Source organism: Prionailurus bengalensis, chromosome C2 (genome assembly GCF_016509475.1).
Source record: "Prionailurus bengalensis isolate Pbe53 chromosome C2, Fcat_Pben_1.1_paternal_pri, whole genome shotgun sequence".
Classification (NCBI taxonomy): Eukaryota; Metazoa; Chordata; class Mammalia; order Carnivora; family Felidae; genus Prionailurus; species Prionailurus bengalensis.
Window position 1 is genome coordinate 29,205,561 of NC_057350.1, and position 22,392 is coordinate 29,227,952.

General features: G+C 34.9%; 1 protein-coding gene across 3 annotated transcripts in view; it reads right to left on the bottom strand.

The window, feature by feature from the left end:
- Positions 1–22,392, bottom strand: part of LOC122491299 (multidrug resistance-associated protein 1-like) — an 88,483-nt gene that overhangs the window by 41,926 nt on the left and 24,165 nt on the right. For all 3 annotated transcript variants that reach the window (XM_043593845.1, XM_043593846.1, XM_043593843.1), the window contains exons 6-13: positions 16,982–17,236; positions 14,439–14,504; positions 11,374–11,511; positions 9,697–9,843; positions 7,309–7,393; positions 7,149–7,215; positions 6,413–6,539; positions 2,482–2,658 (exon numbers count right to left, since the gene is read on the bottom strand). In XM_043593845.1, coding sequence (XP_043449780.1) covers positions 2,482–2,658; positions 6,413–6,539; positions 7,149–7,215; positions 7,309–7,393; positions 9,697–9,843; positions 11,374–11,511; positions 14,439–14,504; positions 16,982–17,236 — 1,062 coding nt within the window. The remainder of the gene's footprint in view (positions 1–2,481; positions 2,659–6,412; positions 6,540–7,148; positions 7,216–7,308; positions 7,394–9,696; positions 9,844–11,373; positions 11,512–14,438; positions 14,505–16,981; positions 17,237–22,392) is intronic.

A 22,392-nucleotide genomic window follows, 5' to 3' on the forward strand; every position in this document is an offset into this window, starting at 1 on the left:
CAGAACTTAGCCAGTTACCTCTAATTGTAAAATGCCAATGCTTTTTTGCCTTTCTCATCTTGTGCCTACTCAAGAAATACCTCCTTTGTATAATCATATTCTGGGTGCTAGATAACACTTGGGATTCAAAGATAATGAAACTGAGCCTCTGTCATGAGGAGGTCACAGTTTAGCAGGGGGGAAAGGCATGCAAAAATATATATAAAATAATATAATATGTGTGTGTGAGTGTGTGTGTGTGTGTGATTACAACAGCCCCCAACTCATAGGTTTGTCATAAGCATTTAATAAGATATTTACAATAAATAAATTACAAAAAAACAAAAGATATTTGTAAAAAATTTAAAAAACTTACAAGTTTACAACAAATCCAACACCAAGTACAGACACAATCAACATTAGCTATTATCCCCAGTCACTCTTCTAATTCATCCTCTGCCTTGTCATTGCATATCCTGTGATTATGTCATCACTTTGTTTAAAAACCTGGGATGCCCACATCTCATTTGCCATCATCCAGGAGCAACAACAAATTCCTTAGTATAAATCTACAATAATTACGTTCTGGTGTTGACTCATCTTTCAACCATTCTCCTGATACTGTCCTCACCTGAAGGTGGCCTGCCAGCCAGACTGGCCCAAGCTGTTCATTCTACTTAGAGCCCATATCCTCCCTTTTAATTCAAAATCTAGTCACTCTAAGAAGTCTTTTTCCAAAGCAATCTTCCACCCACTGTTCCAAGTAAAGTGATTCGTTCCTTCCATTCTTGTCTTGCGATGCTCAGTTTACTCATCCCATTGCCAGAAATGGCAATACCCACATCAGTCTCCCTCACAAGCCTATGATCTAGTTTATCCTTACACTCCCAGCGCACAGATTGTGTCTGACACTAGGTGATTAATAAATATTAATAAGGACAACTGATAATATCATTGGCAGAGATACACTGGATTGCAAATCTCTTGAAGGTAGGGGGACAGTTCCCTTGCTCACCATTATGTACCCCATAGCAGAAAAAAGGCATATAATAGATTTAAAAATATTTGTGGTCAATTGAAGAATGCCAAAGGAAAAGATGAATAAAAATGAATAAAATTCTATATCCATTATCTTAGTTGTCTCATAAACAGCTGTAAACAGATTTCCTTTTGAAATAGTCAATTACATGTTTATTTTAAAGCATATCATCAGATTGGGAGACATCTAATTACAAAAAGTGTAAGTTATATATGGTGATGACATTTATGCCTATATTTAATATATACTTCACATTTTGCATTTTCTTCCTCTTTAAATTCTTTTTACTTACATACCGTCAACATTTCATATTGTTAGAGTTTGGCTTTATTAGCATAATATTCAGTATGTATTAACAAGTTTGAAGAAGTCACATTTCTGCATCATTTTAGCTATGGTGTCATTTTGCCAAGGGATAGCAAAGACACCAAAAACAAAAAAACAAAAAACAAAAAAAAACGACAACACAGATGTGGTGGAAAAAAAATGAAATCAATTTAATAACTTGAGAAAATACATCTGCAAAGTAACAGGCTATGAACAAAGCCAACATAAGTCTCGCTAAAAGGTAAATTTTGCCTCATTCTAGATCTTAAATATTTCTACTTTCTATCTTTTTGCTCTCTAATTATTTTATTTATCAATTTATATAACAGCACTATTAAACAACTTGGGGCCAGGGGTACAAACGCCTAACAACACTATGCTTACTCTCTTTTCAGAAATTCAAAGCACTTGGTAAAGATCATTTACCCATCTTCACAGCACACATGAATCACAGGCAGAGGCTGCTTTTGCATTCATGTTTAATTAATGGAGAGTTTAGTCACGGGTCAGAGATAATCTCTTAGGGTTCATACTTTGGCTCATGCTCTCTTGTTTTGTTTTGTTTAAACTCCAAAACACTGGGCAAAGTAATGACTATTCATTAATGCAATGAAAATAAAATAGAACAAAGAATATGGGAAGCAAGATCCTCTTAAGCAAGAATGAGCAAACATGGAGAAGGCACGTTAACGACAGCATCGTCTGAGTCTTTTTAGAACCTGGCCTTGGTGCCACCGCTGGAGACTGGTGTTCTGTTGCTACTGTCCTAGGCTTGACTTTGCGCACAAGAGATACAGGAAAAACACAAAACATCATTCACTCATTAGACAGTGAACAGCATTATGGGAGCAGCTAAAAACAAAGTGTTGATGATCCAGTTGGTAGGCTTTCGTTCCCCCATGTGGACACTAACGACAGCATTCCCTGCTGATTTTAAATCTGTTTTCCAAATAGTCAATTATAGATAATTATTTGTCCTTAATATCGCCATCTCTTTCATAGAAATTCTGTAATGATTTTTAAAAATTATAGTTGTATAGAGCTCTTTAAGACTTCAGAAAAAAGACTATAAATATGTTATTAACATGGCTGAATGGAATTCTATTCCTGCATGTGATGAATTATATTTTCCTTACTCTTTCTCCAATCTCAGTTTGATCTCCATTTGGTAACTGCTCCAAATCAGGAAGGAGAGCACAGGCTTCCAATACTTGCTCATAAAATTGCTTCTGCATGGTGGAGCCAAAGAGAATGTTTTCTTGTAAAATGCAATTCTGAATCCAGGCCTGCTGGGCAACATAAGCCACGGAACCCTAAAAAGGAAAGAAATAAAAGAAACACTCCTAACAAGGGAAAAGAAAAAACATTGCATGTACCACATTAAAGGAACATAAACATATTTAGTCCATGGCTTTGTTTTCTTTTAACTTTAAACTGAATTTTTACAGAACTAGGTTATTTCTTAAATATAAATATATCCTATTTGCATTTTAATTTTATATATGTTTATTATAGGCCCTTTCAAATGAGTTACTTTTGTGCTTTTTTAATTTACTTTCTCTGTAGTTTCTATCAAAGTTATCTGTCTTTGGTGGAGTTTTCTGGAAGTAGAGGCTGAGTGTATTAGCTCCAGCAGCCATTATAAGGTACCACAGACTAAGTTGCTTAAACAACAGAAATTTCTTTTCTCACAATTCTGGAGGCTAAAAGTCTGACAAGTTGTCAGCAATATTTCTCCTGAGGCCTAAATCTCTAGCTTGTAGATGATTCCCTTCTTGAGTTTTCACATGGCCTTCTCTCCGTGTATGTGTGTCTTAATTTCTTCTTGTAAGAACATCAGTCATATTGGAATAGGGCCCACCCTACTGACCTTATTTTAATTTAATTGCCTCTTTAAAGACCCTATCTCCAAATACAGTCACATTCTGGGGACTAGGACTTCCAAATATATATTTGGGGATGGGAGGTTTGGCCCATAACACTAAGCCTGAAGTACAGGTTGCTCACTTGGGATCAATGCTTGTGGAAGAAAACAGGGTAGGAGGATTGGGTAGATGGAAAAGTCACACCATAATACAGATCCCACAAGGTTTTGACCAACCCCCCAGAGAGACATAGAGGAGTATTATCCATCAGAGTTGTTCTGTGTTAGGCTAAATTGGCCTGACCTTCAGGAGTGGGGCCTTAGCCAGGCCAAACCTGAATGAGCTGGCTTGCTATATGTATTCCCACAGCTGGGAGGCAAGCCCTTCCTAGAAGGGGGATCTGGGTGGCACATCTGTGTCTTCCACATACTCACTGTTCCTAAGTTTGTTTTTTGATGATTTTATGTCTCAAAATGATTCCTGAATATATGACAGTCTGCTGCATAAAATATCCTTTTAAATAACCCTTCTTTTCTTAGAAAGGACCCACAGTATTTGAACTAGAGACTTACCTTTCAATCTACCCCATGGACTCTATCCAAACATTGATTTTAAAGAATTTATTTTGACTGCTGTGTGCTGTACAATAATGCAAAACACTGAACGTACTTTTTGACCTATGAACTTATGCGTATGTATATAACTATTAACATTTTGATTTCTATCAGGTACTTTAAAGATCCAAGATTAACTTTAATTCTTCTTTTTTGAGCATGTAAGACATGGAGTGGCTTTTGATCCAAAACAATGTAATTCTGATCCAACTTGATCTTGAACACAAAGGTGATTGCTCTTGAATAACCTTTAATTAGAATAATATTAAATCAATTCTCAAGTGATAAAGATTTTGAACACTTGCTATGTATTCGGCAAGATAAGGGGAAAGAGGATGAAAAACACAGGAGAAAAAGGCTGAAGAACAGCAAAAAATGGCACAAAATATAAAACAGAAACTAAATACTACATTGAGACTCAATGTGCTGGTGTAACTGGAACTACAGAAGAGTTGATCCATTTTCACAGAGGTGTAAGTTTTTCCTTTAATTTTTATACTATTATTTTAATTTTATACACAAATTAAAATGGGTTTTTGTTTCATTTTATTCTTAATAATAAAACCACAATAGAAGATTTGCTAATTCAAAAACGGTCTTCCAAATCTGTAATGTTCCATCAAACAACACCGAACACTGAATACTCTGAATAAATAGTGCCTGGTGTGAGCCTTTGATACTGAGAACCAGGAGACCGGAGGTTGAACATTGTAACATGATATTCCTCAAAAAATTCTCATGTGAAACCTTGAGGAACAGAAAGATAAAACACAAAAGCACCTTGTAAACACAAAGTGTCACGTCTATTGTTATGATTATTATTACTAAATCAGAGATAATAAGAATGATAGTTATAAATTTAGTATTAAAAAAGTTTTGGGAAATAATTCATATATGACACCTCATGTCCTGCCACTGCTCCAGACCAAAGAACTTTCTGAAGGACAAAGTGGCCAACTATACTGACAGACAATATCTGCTCTCTTCCACAAGCTTAGCTTAATTTAAACAAAGGGTTTTCACTCAGCTTTATAATTAGGAACAGCATTGTTATGGTTTCTTGCATAACCATGAACATTTTCTTAATTTCAAACCCTGAAAGGTATCAGAAATAATCTTTAAATCTTACCATGAGAGTCTCAACAATCATAGTAAAGATAACAATAACCATTAAAATTCACAGGGAGCTATCTGACTCTGCCAAGAACCAGGCTAAGTCTTTGCACATTAAAGCATTAGATATTGTTGTTATCTTGATTAATTCCTAATTATTTTTCAAGATCAAATAAAAGGCTACCTCCTCTCTATAATTTTTCTAACTCTTCAAGGCAGAATCTGTTGGTTTTTATACTTTGATCCATTTGTTTATGTCTGATTTAAATACTCATCATAATTAATTTTAGTATCTCTGTCACCGGACTATGAACTCTGTAAAAAGAGGGGTATGTCATATTCGTGTTTATTTTGCTTGTACTAAGTATCAAGAACACAGTATGTGTGCAATAATTGCTTGGTAAAAATAGCTGAAGAGACTAAATGAAAATAAAGTCAATATGATAATCATAATATTTTTAAAGGACACTTATTGGCCTAGGATATAGTACAATCATCTTCAACTACAGGCAAAAGGCTGACTGCAATTGTTATGAAGAGCACAGGGCTACAAACACAATATACTTAAGGTTAAAAAGTAGGGCTATTCATTTCAGTATAATTGTATCAGAAAAAGTCCCAGACATCATAGTTGATCCTAAAATAAGTAACAGTAATGCTGAGAGAGAAGAATAAATGTAGAACTATTCATTGGAGGGCTGGAATCAGGAAAGATAAAAGGATATGAGGAAATACATATTATGAAGAAAAATAAAAGAGTTGGAATTGATTCGTCCTAGAGAGAAAACTGTGAAGAAACTGGTCTCACATCCATAGAACTTCTCCATCTTATCAGAAGTGAGGAGTAGGTTAGTATTAGGTTAGTATTTTATCCAAGAGCTAGTTAAACCTAAGGAAAAACTCATTAGATAGTCTAATGTTTCAAAAAAGAAACAGCTGATTAAGAACCTGTTGAATTCTTATTCCTATTGACCTTTAAGAATAGAACAAAAGGCTTGGAGTAGTCCTCTCCCTAGTCCAAGGCTGAAATTTAAAGTAAGCTATTAATATTATTATTTTTCTGATTTTTTTCTAGGTCAAAAATCCTACCCATGAGCAACTACAAGACTTCTTAGAAATGTGGCTGTAATTACTTAGGGAACTTTGCAATGGATGATAATTAGAAAGCAAATCAAATTAAAATATAAATCACATTAGTTTCTCTATAATTGGTTGCAATTCAGTTAATATCATCAAACAATTACCATAAGCATTCATAAATTATTTGCTAAAGTATTTGGAGGACAGAATACTGTTACTAAGCCATCCATAGCTAATCAATTTTTGTGGAAATTGAAATGTTTGTTACAAACTAGAAATGCCCATTACATACTTGCATCTTCAATTTGATTTGATAAATTCTTAGGACACTAACCATGTGTTGGCTATGGCCTATTACACTAGGAGATAGAGAATGAATGTATTGTTGGCTCTACCTTTCTTTGAACAACTCCTGTAAGTTTCTCCATTTCCCCAAGCATGGCAGAAAGCACAGATGATTTTCCAGATCCAACTTGCCCTATGACAGCCACTAAAGCTCCTTCTGGAATCTTTATGTTCAAGCTGCATGACAAGAAAAGGAGAGAGTGATATAGGAAGTTCTTGTTACAGTTTTCAATGTATATTCCTAGATAAATTAGAGCATCATCCTTGAAATTGCTTCTATTCATATGAGACTACACTATTCTATGAATACCCAACCTTTCAAACTGTGAACAACAAATGCTACAGAGGAAACAGAGGAAATGAATAGAAAGCAAGAGAGGGGAAAAAAAAAACTATAAAAATGAAAGGTATTGTGAGAGATTTAAAAAAATAGCCTTGTAAATTTCGATATATTCATCTTCTGCTTTAAAAACTCCAAGAAATATGGGGCACCTGGGTGGCTCAGCTGGTTGACCAGCCGACTCCAGCTCAGGTCATGATCTCACAGTTCGTGAGTTCGAGCCCCGCGTCGGGTTCTGTGCTGACAGCTCAGAGCCTGGAGTCTGCTTCAGATTCTGTGTCCCTCACTCTCTCTGCCCCACCCCTGCTTATGCTCTGTCTCTCTGCCTTTCAAAAATGAATAAACATTAAATTTTTTTTTAACTCCAAGAAATAAAAATATGGAACATTATAGAATTCAATGCTAAAATATTTTTTGTTTTTAGTTTTTCCCAAATTATGACTTACTTTTTAAGTACTGGAATCCCTGTTTTATCCCAGGAGAAGGAAGCATTTGTAAAACCAATGGCATGATCTGTGAAGAAAAATAAATACAATGGTGCATTTTAGAGCCAATTATCTTCAACCCAGAAGTCAAATAAATATTGAAGGCAGAGAAAATGCTGACCTCCTATGTAGTTTGTTTCAATATTTTGAGGAAGAAGCTCCTCAGTGTTGAGAAAGTCTTCCAACCGACCCAATGATATTCTTGTCTATCAGAATAAACACAGATGGAATTTATTTGGGGGTCAAGGAGAGCTTCAATTAAAAAAATTTTGGGGGACTTTACAGTACGATTAAAAATATTTGATGCACATGGAAGATATTGATATAAATTTTCAGTTAGCATAGTTTGAATTATTTTAATGTTTATAAATAATTTCATTCCTAAAAAGAAAGAACAGCTTCAAGGATCAAAGACCAAAACAAACATCATATATGCAGGAAGGCATATATGCCAAAACTACTCCTTAACACTCTAGTAAAGCCATAATGACTAATTCATTAATAATTATAGAAAGATTAGTTTTCAAAAGCAACTTCAGAATTGTTCAATGAGTTCTGCTTCTGAGTAGAAAATGATAGTTTTGGCAATAATAACATTTAGTTTTAGTAAAAAAGCTATAAAATGCTTACCTACAATTAGGATAAATAAAATCAATTTTGTTTTCCTGAAACTGACTTACATGAAATCTCTAGTATGTTTTTATTCACACTATGCTAGAAGATATCTATTGTTAGTGGATAAGATGTACTGGGCCACGGTTTTGTTTCCCAAGTGCGGCATATAGGTATGCCTCCTTTCCTTTCTTTCCTTTCCCCTTTCCTCTTTCCTTTCCCCTTCCCCCTCCCTTTCCCCTTTCCCCTCTCCTCTCCCTCTCCCTCTCCTCTCCCTCTCTCTCTCCCTCTCCTCTCCCTCTCTCTCTCCCTCTCCTCCCTTTCCCTCCCCTCTCTCTCTCCCTCTCCTCCCTTTCCCTCTCCTCCCTGTCCTCCCTTTCCCTCTCCCTCTTCCCCCTCTCCCCCCTCTCCCCACTCTGCCCCCTCTGCCCCCTCTCCTCCCTTCCCCCCCCCCCCCGCTCTCCTCCCTCCCTCTCCTTTCCTTTCCTTTCTTTTGACAACTGTTATCCATATTTATTTAGTGAAGGCAGTAGTGTACCACTAGGAGTTGGAGAACACTTTGAGATACTAGACCTTTAGCTAGATTCTAATTTCAAAACCAAAACAATACTTATTCTAAGAATGGCATTTTTCAGAATGCCAAGAAAACAAGTTGTTAGAAGCGTCACATCAATAGTACTTCTATGCCCTCTGTTGGTCATTATTAGTAAAATAACAACCAGAAAAGGTATGATAAAACAAAAATGGATTACTTGGTATTCACTATATATTTATTCAAATAATATACTATTACTATTATAATTTTAATATAATTAATATAATTTAATATAATTATTGCCATTACAGTTACTATTAGTAACTATAAGTTACTATTTACTTAAATAATACAGAAAAAAATTTTTTTGAGAGAGAGAGAAGGCAGAAGTGAGTGAGGGACAGACAGAGAGAAACTCATGAGAGGCAGAGAGGGAGTGGAGAAAGAGAGAGAGAGAGAGAGGTGGGGCTCACCAGAAGCGGGACTTGAGCTCACCTAAACCAGGGCTCAAACTCATGAACCGAGAGATCATGACCTGAGTCAAAGTCAGATGCTTAACAGATGGAGCCACCCAGGCACCCATCAAATCATATAAAAATTTAAAGGCAAAGTTCATAGATTAAAGAGCTGGTTCCAATTAGCAAAGCTTCACTTTGCTTATGAACTCAGACTTGAGGAAGAGGATTCAATGGAGGCCACCCAGAAAATCGAAACCTGACATTCAAAAAATTTAACACAAAATCTCAGCGCAAAGGGATCATTCTCCACATTCCCTGTGGTTTTAGCAGCTTTCTACTCATTATAATAATATTAAAAGAGCCCCCAGTGACTGGAGATTACAATAAAGATCTGCTGAAGCAGATACCTCATACACGGTTTGTTGGCAGACTGACATTATCAGTGCACTTGTTTCCCTGTCTTATTCCTTCAGTACAGATGAAATGTTGCTGAACCCTGGAGAAACATTCATATCAAGTTCCATACAAAGCATCCAGCTAAATATTTTTTCAACTGAAAACATAAAATGAGACTTTTGATGGCATTATGTCTAACACTACCTTTTAAAAAGCTAAATAAAATAAACTAACGCTTAGCAATGAAAACAATATCCTATATGGAAACACTTAAAAGTCATTTTGATAGGAGAAAAGCATAGGCAAAGAAAACATGATTCCTCCGATTCGTTCATGTTCCCTATTACTCATTAATTCGGGGAGATTAATTTTGAAGGCAGTGTAAAACAACAACAAAAAGTGAAATAAATACCAAAAAAAAAAAAAAGACACAGAAGTAAAATGTGCAAAACCACAGACTTCAGTAGATGAATGACTCTTCTAAGGTTTAAGCATATTTTGGATGTACCTGGACCACAGCTGAGATCACCATTGGTAAATCAAACAAAGGAAGCTTCAAAATATTAAACAAAGACATAGATGTGAACACTTTAGTGGCTGTTAAAAAGTTTCCTTCATCCAATAAGAAATAGATGCCAAACGTCGCCAGGGACACCTAAAAAATACAGACATGTTCTTTCCTTCAATTATTCAGTGCTAACAACAGTATGAGTTAAAGTCCCCCAAAATAGGGGAAAAAATGTTAAAACCTTTTTTATTGTTGTTTACCAAAATCCAGTACTATTCAGTATGATTGCTGAAGAATATAAAATAATATTTAGATAATACAATTGTGTATCTTAGAAAACGGCATCCTTGAGACCATGTGGCCCAATTCCCTTCTTTCAGATATCATGTTCCTACTGGAATTATTCCCATTTAAAATGTGTACTAATGCAGTCTGTGCAGAGCCTGTTGGGAATTCTCTTTCTCTCTCTCTCTCCCTCTCTCTCTCTGTCTCTCCCCTGTCCAATCTCTCTCTCTCTCTCGGAAGAAATTTACTTAAAAAAATTTAAAAAATAAATAAAATGTGTACATCTTTTTTTTTAAGATGGAGTATTATGTAAATTTATTTTTCAATGGTATATGTATACACCCAGACTCAAATGTAATGATTATACTTTCTGTGAGTCACAAAATTAACTGAAGAAAGTATGAATAAATCATGGCTCATAACATTTATATTTACTTTTGTAAGTGTCATTTAGAAAGGGCAGAAAAGTTCATATATGCATGAGAATATGCTATCATGTACATAGGACTTATCTTAAGCAAATACTTCTTGGACATTTTCACCAAAGAATTCCAAATGTAAATATCACTTTTATTTTCATAATACTCATATTTTTATCTAAATAAAAAATAATAATATTTAAAATTGCCAACCAGGGAGACATATGGAACTTCCCCTGGCCCCCATCACCACCGGGAGTGGTAACTTTGATTAACATTGATGCTTCAGCTCTATGTGGTCTTGTCTTCCTTTGGCTTTCAGTCATCGCTTTATACCTCAAGGCACTTTATATTCTAGTTTAAATAGCACGGAATTCCCAATGCTTACATGGTATGACAGAAAGAGAACACCCTCAGTTCCTATCAATTTGCCTCCGAATATTAATCCTATAACTTTGAGGATATTACCAAAGTAGAATGGACTTTCATTTCCTATTGTGAAATGAGAAAAGCAATGCCTTCTCATTGCAAGAATGAAACAAGGCAACCTCTATTAACTTGTCTGGCATGCTGGAGAAGCACTCAATAATTCTTCATTCCCTTCCCAACTCCATATAGTATGCCTTTGGGTCTTGCTTAATCACACCAATCAAGGAATTTTATACCTGAAATGAAACTCTTAAATGCAGGTTATACTGTTTAAGGATAGAAAGGCAAGTGGTCGATCTGTGAGCAATTTGTAAAGAAACAAAATTGTATTATAGGTAAAAAATACAGACCAATGAGAATGCATATACTTTCCTCTTCTTTAAAACTTCCATTCTCTATTCTACATAAATCAACGACTGCATTTCATGAAAATGTTATTTCAGATACAGAAGACTCCACTTTGGACACCTTAAGTCCAGGTAATTTGGAGGTGATCTGCAGATCAAATTTGAAAATCAAAACAGGAAATATTATACACACTCACCAAGAATGGAATGCAAGTTAATGTCAGCATAGAAAATACAGCAAGATACCCAGCTGATTTTTGAACTTCTAACTCCTGTTCTCGAATTTCAACAATCTTCTTTTTATAGGAGGGTTCCCATGCATAAAGTTTGAGGATCTGTAAAAGATGCAGACAATGACTATTTGATAAATCAATATCATATAAGAAATAAAAACCTGCACCCATACAAATATACACAGTATACTCCCCTGGCCCCCAACATACACACAACTGTAAAGGTTTTTTAAAAAAAACATTAAACTCATAAAGCAAATAATACTCCTATTTTCACCTGGGTCAAATTTTTCCTGGGGCTCCTGGGTAGGTCAGTCGGTTGAGCATCTGACTTGGGCTCAGATCATGATCTCACAGTTCATGGGTTCAAGCTCCACGTCAGGCTTTGTGCTGACAGCACAGAGTCTGTTTCAGATTCTCTGTCTCCCTCCCCCTTTGCCCCTCCCTTGCTCGTGCTCTCTCTCTATCTTCTCTCCCTCAAAAATAAACATAAAAAAAGTATTTCCTTTTATTATGGGCTTTTGGGGGGTAGATGGCTGGGAGTAGAAAATCACCACCTCTCCAGGTTTCTGTCCTTCTCATCCACCAATAGCTACCTTATTTCTGAGCCAGACTTTAGCAACATCTCAGCTCTGGGCATGAGCCCCACAGTGTTTCTGTCTAGCTTAATATTAGTACTCTTCCTGCTGGTTCAGCTCTCACTTCTGTCCACTCCCATTTCCCAATAGCTATGCTCCTTTCTATGGCCTCTCAATTTCTGGAAGACTGATGGCATGGGACTTCAAGCCATTTTCTGAAAGGTGACTAGTGTTTTGAGATTGTAAACTGGAATATATACAGTCACATACATCCTATTGCTCTGTTTCTCTGGAGAACCCTAAAAATCTCTCACTGGCTCTGTGAACTCAGACATGACACTTAACTTCTCAGAGACTTTGTTTCCTTATTTGGAAAATGAAGATGAGAAGTTATTTTCTTGGGGTTCCTAAGAATTGTATGAGGAAACAGATCCAAAGTGATCATTGCAGCATGTGGCACGTAAAAATTGCTCACTAAATGAGAGCTATTATCATTATCAGAGAGAGGCTATCGCATCTGTTTTCTTCCCCCAAACCTCAGGGATGCTGACTGCCCACACCTTCAAACTATCCTATACTTTAAACTTCCCTATACTTTGTCCTCTACCAGTTGTCTAGTATATTCACTGCTGGAACTAATTTCAAATTTTTGACTTTGCTCAGATATCTAGGAAATGTTCTTTTATTTTATCTACACTGTCCCAGTTTTGCTGATAATACAAATTTCCTTTTATGAAGATCAATCTTTATTTATTTATTTATTCATTTAGAGACAGAAACAGTGTGAGGGAGGGGCTAGACAGAGGGAGAGAGAGAGCGAATCCTAAGCAGGCTCTATGTTGTCAGCACACAGCCCGATAAAGGGCTCAAACCCATAAACTGTGAGATCATGACCTGAGCTGAAATCAAGAGTCGGACACTTAACCAACTGAGCCACCCAGTACAACCTATAAACATACATTGCTACACTTTGTATGAATGCAGGGGTTATCAATTAACCCACTGAGAAGTACTGGATGCATTAGGATCACATTCCTTTGGGGGTGTATGACCTTATTACAGAATATCAGCTATTCAGTAATTTAATCTGAGTTAAATTTCAGAGCTACTTAAGGCTACTCTTATATTCAGATAAGTAAGTGAATCATATCAGTCTCTTTTCAAGGTATCTTTAACAATGTCTTTCACTTGAGTAGTTTTCAATTTTGTGAAAGTATACAGTACAATAGAGCAGAATTTTTAATGATTCCTAAAGTGAATCAATGTGTACATATAATGGGCATATCCTATGTTTGTAATGATAAATGCACAAGACAGAAAATTTCCTATGCAATTGTCAATTCCAGAAGGAAATTCCATGTGGGCTTTACAAATTTTGTCCTTTAGAAAAAATCTAGGGGTTCCTGGGTGGCTGAGTAGTTAAGCACTGGACTCTTGGTCTTGGCTCTGGTCATGATCTCACAGCTTGTGAGTTTGAGCCCCACATCAGGCTGTGTGCTGACAGTGCAGAGCCTGCTTGAGATTTCTCTCTCTCTCTGCTCCTCCCTGGCTTGCTCTCATTCTCTCTCTGTCTCTCTCTTTCTCTCATAAAATAAATAAACATTAAAATTAAAAAAAAAAGAAAAATCTGATATGGTATAATCTAGGTGAAACAGAATTTGAAATTCTATCTATCTATCTATCTATCTATCTAGAAAGTTCATGAGGTTGCACTCTTTTATGATAGAGAAAATATTAGTGGAATGGGGGGTAGCTTTCTTAGGGATAAATAATTTATAACACACATTTTGTAAAATACCATTTGTATGATCATTTCTATTCCACCTAAAAGAACCTGAATGACATTTCATCATTTTCCCCATATAAACCTGCCTTCAACCTGATGATAATGTCATTGCCACTCTTGCCTGCCTCATTCCATCTCTTCCACACAACCCCTTAAAACAAGTTATATGTTGTCTCTTTGGGGATATTTATGTTTAATTCTTGGGTGAGAAACAAAAAGAAAATACCTGCATTTTATTTGGTTTCATTTAAATGCTATTTTAACAATAAGAATTCCTATACATGAGACTTGAAATACTCTGCCAACAATTACATGTGTGTGTGTGTGTATGTGTGTGTGTGTATACCTATATATGTGAATCAATGCGTACATATAACAGGCAAATCCTATGTTTATAATGATAGTGTTGATGAATGTTTATAGTGTAGTAATGGTGAATGTTTATATCCTATGATATAATGGTAGATAATGTGTATCCTATGTTTATATGATATACTCATATGTATTTTTTGCATATATATACATATAAATATATATATTTCATTACTTTCCTTCAATATATATATTTCATTACTTTGATATTGAGAATGGTAAAAAATTCATTTATTCACTAACATTACTGTATTCTAAATAGTGAAATTAAAATCACATTCCTTTTATATTACCTTAATTCCATGTAAGATTTCATTGAGTAGTTTTATCTGTTTATCTTTGTTCTTCGTTTGGCTTTTCTATTTAAGGGGAAGAAAATGATAGCATATTTGACAAAGGTTGCTAATAATTTAACTTACTTTGCTACAGCTTTTTAAAAAAATACATTCTCTTCCCTCTATTTTATATAATATTTAGTTGAAAACCATCATAAAATATTCATATATTCTTTCATTGGTAAAGGTAAAAATTAGTTATAAGTAGATATTTTAAAGCTTAAAAGTAGCCAGCAGTAGAATAAGAGCAAACTGCATACTTTACAAAATAGTAGAAAATTTATTTATTTACATGTAATTTGTTTAAAATTGAATAAAAAGGGGCGCCTGGGTGGCGCAGTCGGTTAAGCGTCCGACTTCAGCCAGGTCACGATCTCGCAGTCCGTGAGTTTGAGCCCCGCGTCAGGCTCTGGGCTGATGGCTTGGAGCCTGTTTCCGATTCTGTGTCTCCCTCTCTCTCTGCCCCTCCCCCGTTCATGCTCTGTCTCTCTCTGTCCCAAAAAATAAAATAAATGTTGAAGAAAAAAAAATAAATAAATAAAATAAAATTGAATAAAAAAATAATATCCATCCATACTCTATTTAAATGGGATTAAATTTCCCAAATTTTATCAATTATATATATATATATATACACATATATATATTTACTATCTTATACTATCTTATACATATATACTATCTTGAGTATTAATACTTTGGAAATTAAAGTGATTAAAATGGATATTTTCAAATATTGATTCTTTTTTGGCAAATAATAAGTACAGTATTTGTATATCTAACAAACTACACACTTACAAGTTACTATCCATAATACTATTTGTGTGATTAAAGGCATATTTTCTGTTTAGTATATTTGTACATAATATTGTACTCTCTTTGAAATTTCCCCCAAATGTATTTCAATTCATAAAAGCTTGAATTTAAATTATTTAAAATCTAGAATTTTTAAAAGCTAGTTTAAAAATATTAATTATAATACAAACTTGTTATTCTAAATACTATTATGTTATTAATTCATAATTATATCATAGTTATATGGTATTTTCTAGTTTTCATCTCTAAAGACTAGTCATCTTTCTAGTAATTATTTGGTAGTAATTTTAGTAATTATTTGGTGATTGATCTGTATTTAGAAAATTCAGAAAAATATAAAAGAAGGTGTAAATCCTCATCCCTTAAATGTATTCAAGTAATTAGTGAAAAATCTCCCTCCTTCCATTTAATTATACTCTATAGGTAACCATTCTTAAAAGACTGGTGCTTCATCTCTAGATTATTTCTATGCCTATAAAAATTCATTTATATCTAAATCTGTATCATTTCATTTAGTATTCTCTATCACACCCATGTCATAGGTATATTCACATTTTTAAAAATTTGGGGCACCTGGGTGGCTCAGTCTGTTGGGTGTCAGACTTCAGCTCAGGTCATGATCTCATGGTCTGAGTTTGAGCCCCGTGTCGGGCTCTGTGCTGACAGCTTAGAGCCTGGAGCCTGCTCCACATTCCATATCTCCCTCTCTCTCTCCCCTCCCTAACTCATGCTCTCTCGCTCTCTCTCTCAAAAATAAATAAAGGTTAAAAACATTAAAAAAAATTGGGTTATGTATATGTACATGTATGCATAATATACACATATATCTGCATACATAGGTTTCTTTATTTTCCCCCTAATATGTGACTGACACATTTCCATGTCAGTACATAGATAGTGTTAATCTTTTATCCATTTAAAAAAATAAAATAAGTGTCATAAGCAATACACCTGCATGTGTGTGTTTACTTTAACACATGAAACCATTCGTCCTTCCCCTTAAACTGTGGTTTTTTGGTGCAGTAAACTATGTCCTGTTTCTCCATTTCTACAGTATAGCATAGTCCACACTGTCTGGTACATGGCAGACGTCAAATAAGGTATTAACAGTAAGATGAATGAATGTAAAGTAAGAATATTAAAATTATTTCAGTTAATCACTTACCAACTACTTTCTGGATGTAGTCACTCCTTGCTTACTGTAACCCACCAGCCTCCCTGCCACTCTTCAGACAAAACAAGCACACCCTTATCTCTAGACTGTGTGCACACTGTTACTTTTGCTTAGTAAATCTTTTTCTCAGATTTGTACATGGATTCCTCCCTTACCCTGCTGATATATCATATCCTTCCTGAGGACTTCATTACCCCGTATGTGAAATGGCACTCTGTTACTCTATCATCCTAGCCTAATTCGTATTTCTTCATACACAAATTAACATCTGGCATTGTGCTTTATTCATTTCTCAATGCCTTCTCCTCCAATGAAAGCTGGAACTCATCAGTTCTCCTCACTGCAGTACTTCAGCACAGAACAGATGTCCAATCGATATTGGTTGAATGAATGAATGACAAAGTTGGGTTATTTCCACATATACAGAATTTGCTAGATGGTTATTGTCAACACAAGTCAGAAAACTTGGCTTCTGTTTAACACGTGTAACAGGATGCAGTCTTTTTCTTACCTTTAGCTTTTTTACTCTAGTTGCAACCAAAGCATTTATTGGTATAACCAACACCAGGACTGCTGTCCCTGCCAACACTGCTGGACCCAGCTCTTGCCAAAGCAGTGATACGGCCATCAGGATTTGTAAAGGGGCTGACCAAAGAAGATTGAGGTTTGCGGTCAAGTCCATGAGCTGCTGGGCATCTGCTGAGATCAAGTTAATAACTTCCCCAGTTGAAAACCTCTTTCGTGAGACATTAGATAAAAGTAGGGCCTAGGAAAAAAAAAAAGAAGCAGCAAAATATTTAAGAGTTCTGTAGAACTTGGGGCATTATTATCATCAAACAATGGTAACTTTTAATATCAATTTTTAATATATTTAGGAAAACGTACAAGATTATGCATTAGGATTATAAAATATTGAGAACTTTTAATGTTATTACATGAGGAAGATACAATTATTGATCAAAACATATAGTTTTAAAATTCACTGCATATTGGTAGAGAGTAACATTTGTATTCCCAAGCAAATACCTTCACTAAGAACCCTCTACAAATTGCTGATTACAAAATTTTAAAAAAATCTGTTCTAGGGGTGCTTGGCTGGCTCAGTATGTACAGCATGTGACTGTTGATCTTGAGGTCATGAGGTCAAGCCCCACAATGGGTGTAGAATTCACACACAAAAAAATCTATTTTATATTTTTAGCATTGAGAATCTTCTCTATCCGTTGGCACCCCTAAAATGCTAAACCATCTAAATTTTATCAGTACAAAGTACATAAAAGAATCAATAAATATCTAATGCATGCTGATGAATAGTATTATGCTTGAAACTAGAAAATTTAAAAATGACACTATCCTAATTCTCAAAAAGATTATAATCTGGTTGTGGAGTCTACTTACCACCACCCCCCCACACACACATATACCTCCCACACAGAATGATAGTAAGTATAAAAATAGCTAAGAAGGGCTATGGGAATTTAGAAAGATAAAAATATTGGAAAGGCTTCGTGGAGCAGATGGAAATACATTTTTTCTTCCAAGGCCCAATTCTCACTTTGTCTCTATGCACATTATTTTAATATTTGTATACTGAATTCAATATTCCCAAGTTTAATTATTGGTAACTCTTACTAAGGTTGATGTTAGAAATTCATTTATTTAATGCTCCACTCATTTAAAATTCCCAGTGAAATGAAAAAATAAACTGCAAAAGTAGTGGGGAATTGGTATTTGTACTGGAAGCCAGGCAAAAGTTCATTCATATGCCAAGAATTTTAAGGAATGTCCACTGCACTGATTTAAAGAGGGACAGGATAGACAGCTGGGGCTAACAAGAGTAAATGGGATATAGGAAGCACTCAAAGTCTATTTTTTTCAACAAATGAATAATAAAAAGCCAAAGAAAAGGCCCATATTAAAAATAAGTAGGTACGACTTTCAGTGGAACTCTTCTATAATTCCTGAGTTTAAAGCAGGAGGGCTTCATGTAAGAGGGAGGTACAACCTTCTTGGGGGCAGGGGTGGTGGTGGTCTGCACAGCCTCATAAGGTTGTATCATATCCATATCCATATCATAAGGGAGCATCATAAGGTTCCAGAATCCCCCTAACATTTATGACTGCTGCAGTGTTCAATCCTTGTTTACATTTCTACACAGTAAATTAGAAACAGTTCTATTACTGACTAGTAATGGGGGGACAGTTGTGCTAGTGATAAAACAGAATGACTACTACTGCCACAAGAGGGGGAAAAAAAGAAAAACATATTAGTCATTATGATATTAAGCTTTAGCCATGTCTCCCCCAAAGGCAGCTCTTTAACCTTCCCCTAACATGTTACTGATCGCCTAATTTGGCCAAGTGAAACCATGGAAATCCTAGAACTGTAACTCTCATTTCATTAAGTCTATAACATTTCTTAAGAGAGGACCATTGATCTCTAATAGAATCCACCAGCAACTTATAATTATAAAAAGTTATAAACTATTTTCTCTCACACTTATAGAAGGAAAAGTTAAAGAGTATTTAGTATTTATGAAAATACTAGCAGATTGAATAGTTCAAAGTAGCTAAATTATCCAAGGAATCAAATAAATGACCTATTGGAACAAAATATATCACAAGAAACATGAGAAATATATGAATATCCCTTTTTAATCTTATAGCAAAAGAACACGATAACTGTTTAAAATGAGTAAAAACAAAAAAGAATAATTTAAATTGAAAATACAAGTGTCAAATTGTTTAAAATTACAGTGGAGGCACCAAAAGTCCAAATGGATGTTACAAGAAAGGATTTTTTTTTCAGTTTTATGTTTATTTTTGAGAGTGAGAGAGACAGAGAGAGACAGCAGGGGAGGGGGCAGAGGAGAGGGGGACAGGGGATCTGAAGCAGGCTCTGTGCTAACAGCAGATAGCCTGATGTGGAGCTTGAACTCACGAACTATGAGAGCATGACCTGAGCCAAAGCCAGACACTTAACTGTTTAAGCCACCCAGGCACCCCCAAAAATGGAATTCCTAAACCAGTAGATATATTCAAAAACTTTTCCCAGATATTAGAGAAAACATATTTTAAACATGAAATATTAAAAAAAAAAGATTTAAGGCATGGAGGAGTTTCAGGTAGATATACACTCATGGGATATAAATATACACACATATATGTATATATTACATAAATATGTTTTAAGTGTATTATATTTATATGAATATATTAAATATATATTATAAATATATAAATGCATATTAATATAAATATGTAATTAATATAAATATGTATTTATATTAATATGTATTTACATATACATTTATATTTCTTTATAAATATAGATTAATGAATAACCAACTTCTAGGGTGAAATGCCTGGGTTCCAGGGCCAGCCAGTAACACTATTTCATAACTCTTTGACAGTGGGTAAGTTACTCAATTGTTCTGACTTTAAGTTTCCTTATATTACATATGTGAGCATTATATTGACAGCTACATCCATATCTATAACTGACCATGTATCTATTTCTATGTACATAATAGTGCTTAAAACAGAGTGCAACATATATGTTTGTATGTGTCTATTATACACATGTGTGTATATTATATATATATATATATGTAGATACATAAATACATAACAATTACTTTACAAGTAAAGAATAAGAAATAATTAAAGATAAAACAGAAGACAATCTCTCTGATTGAAGAAAATATTTCAAACCAAAAGCAATCAGGAAGTACCAGTCAATTTAGTTAGAAAACAGTACCTTCTCTTATCCTGGTAAAATTTGCAAATTCTATAATGTTAAAATTATCCTTAGAAAGATATACTTACGGGGCACCTGGGTGGCTCAGTTGGTTGAGCATCCAACTTCAGCTCAGGTCATGATCTCACAGCTCATGGGTTTGAGCCCCACATTGGGCTCTGTGCTGAGTGCTCAGAGCCTGGAATCTGCTTTGGATTCTGTGTCTCTCTAGGCTCTCTGCCCCTCCCCCATGCTCTGTTTCTCCCTGTCTCTCTCAAAAATAAATAAATATTTTTTAAAAAATTAAAAAAAAAAGAAATACAAGCACCCAAACACAGTAAAATTAAAATAAAACAGGTTATCTGAAAATGGTGGGGTAAGAGGTGGGGGTTGGCAGCAGCTGTAAAATCTGTAGTCAGAAGACAATACTGCTATGGTTATAAAGAATGTGTGGAGGGGCGCCTGGGTGGCTCCGTCGGTTAAGCGTCTGCCTTCGGCTCAGGTCATGATCTCCCGGTCTGTGAGTTCGAGCCCCGCTTCGGGCTCTGTGCTGACAGCTCAGAGCCTGGAGCCTGTTTCAGATTCTGTGTCTCCCTCTCTCTCTGACCCTCCCCCATTCATGCTCTGTCTCTCCCTGTCTCAAAAATAAATAAACGTTAAAAAAAATTTTAAAAAATAAGAATGTGTGGAAAAAGAACTCCAATATACATTGAGTGAACCATATGTATCATGAGTGAAGATGGTAAACAAGGTGACAAGTAAATCAGGCAAAAAATGACAGTAGTAGGAAAAAGTGTAGTGTATACATATATGAAAGTTTCTGCTATGAATTTAAATTGTTTGTGTCATATAACAAAGTATTTTCTCAACATGTTTGGTCATGACCTATTATGAAATAAATAATAGATTATAAAAAAGTATATTACACATATATATGCATGCATGTAAAATAATTAGAGGAAATTACATCAATGATTACCTTTGCAATCTGGAATTATGAATTGCTGTCATTTTGTCTGCCCCATTTTATTCATTACACATATTTCCTTCAATATACAAAAGAAAATTATCTTTAAAAATTAACTGCTTTCAAAATATTAAGATTAAAGGGCACTATCTAAATGGATGTTGTTCTGCATTGCATTTTTAACATCAGGAGCACTGATTTTTCTTTCAATATTTTTTTCTGCCAACTAAACTTTTACATTTCTGTGAGGGACAAAATTCACAAGGCATGAAGGGGAATTTAGTTACCATTTATTCCTAAATTACACAATCTAAACTGCCTCTTTGTTATACAAAACAATTTGGAAGAATACTGCAATATGACACCACAAGTATACTGGATGGTGCAACATACTGAAGAATTATCTGGTAAAAAGTATTTAACCTTATAAAAGAGAGAAAGCAACACTGAGGTAAAAGGAAAAAAATGTAAAATCTAAAACCATATGAAAAGTTGAGAGTTTATAAATACTCTGCAATCAAAATGAAAATTAGCCAATTTTCATTTAACAGTCATATTGTAATCATAATCACACTCACAAAGCTCTGTTATTTTTAAATTCCATCCAAGTTTGAGATTTCTTTTCTAGAATATTGTAGAATATTGTCTTTATCTAGTCTACACACACACAGCACAGGTAGGTGACTCATCACATTGTGAAACGTCATTGATTTCATATATTGAATTATACTCCAACAAGAGCCAAATGAGCCAGGTATGGCCCCAGCCTTTAAAAACATCTTATTGGCTGGAGATATCTTGACTATCACTGAACTCAATTCACCAGTATCTCATTTTATCATCTGATGGTGAAATATGTTTGCCATTTCACATTCTCCCTCTTAATGTATGTTTTCATTTCTAGACTCACTGCTATGGCTCTGGTTCATATCTTTACTTCCAGAACTATGAATATAGTTCTAAAATATTCTTTATTTCCAACCCAACCTATTTTAATTACTTTCTCCTGATTATCCATCTGTCCTATGGCTCAAATGAGTCCTAACTTCCTCTAGAACTAAAGTACATTTTTACAATGTAGTTTTCAAGCTTCTAAAAAAATGAGCTGCAATCCCTGCTTTCTTACCATCCTAACCCTCCCCACCAACGTGCTCATAAAATATTATCTCTAGCTACATTAATCTACTCATCATTTTCTGAGTAAGCCATGTATTCAT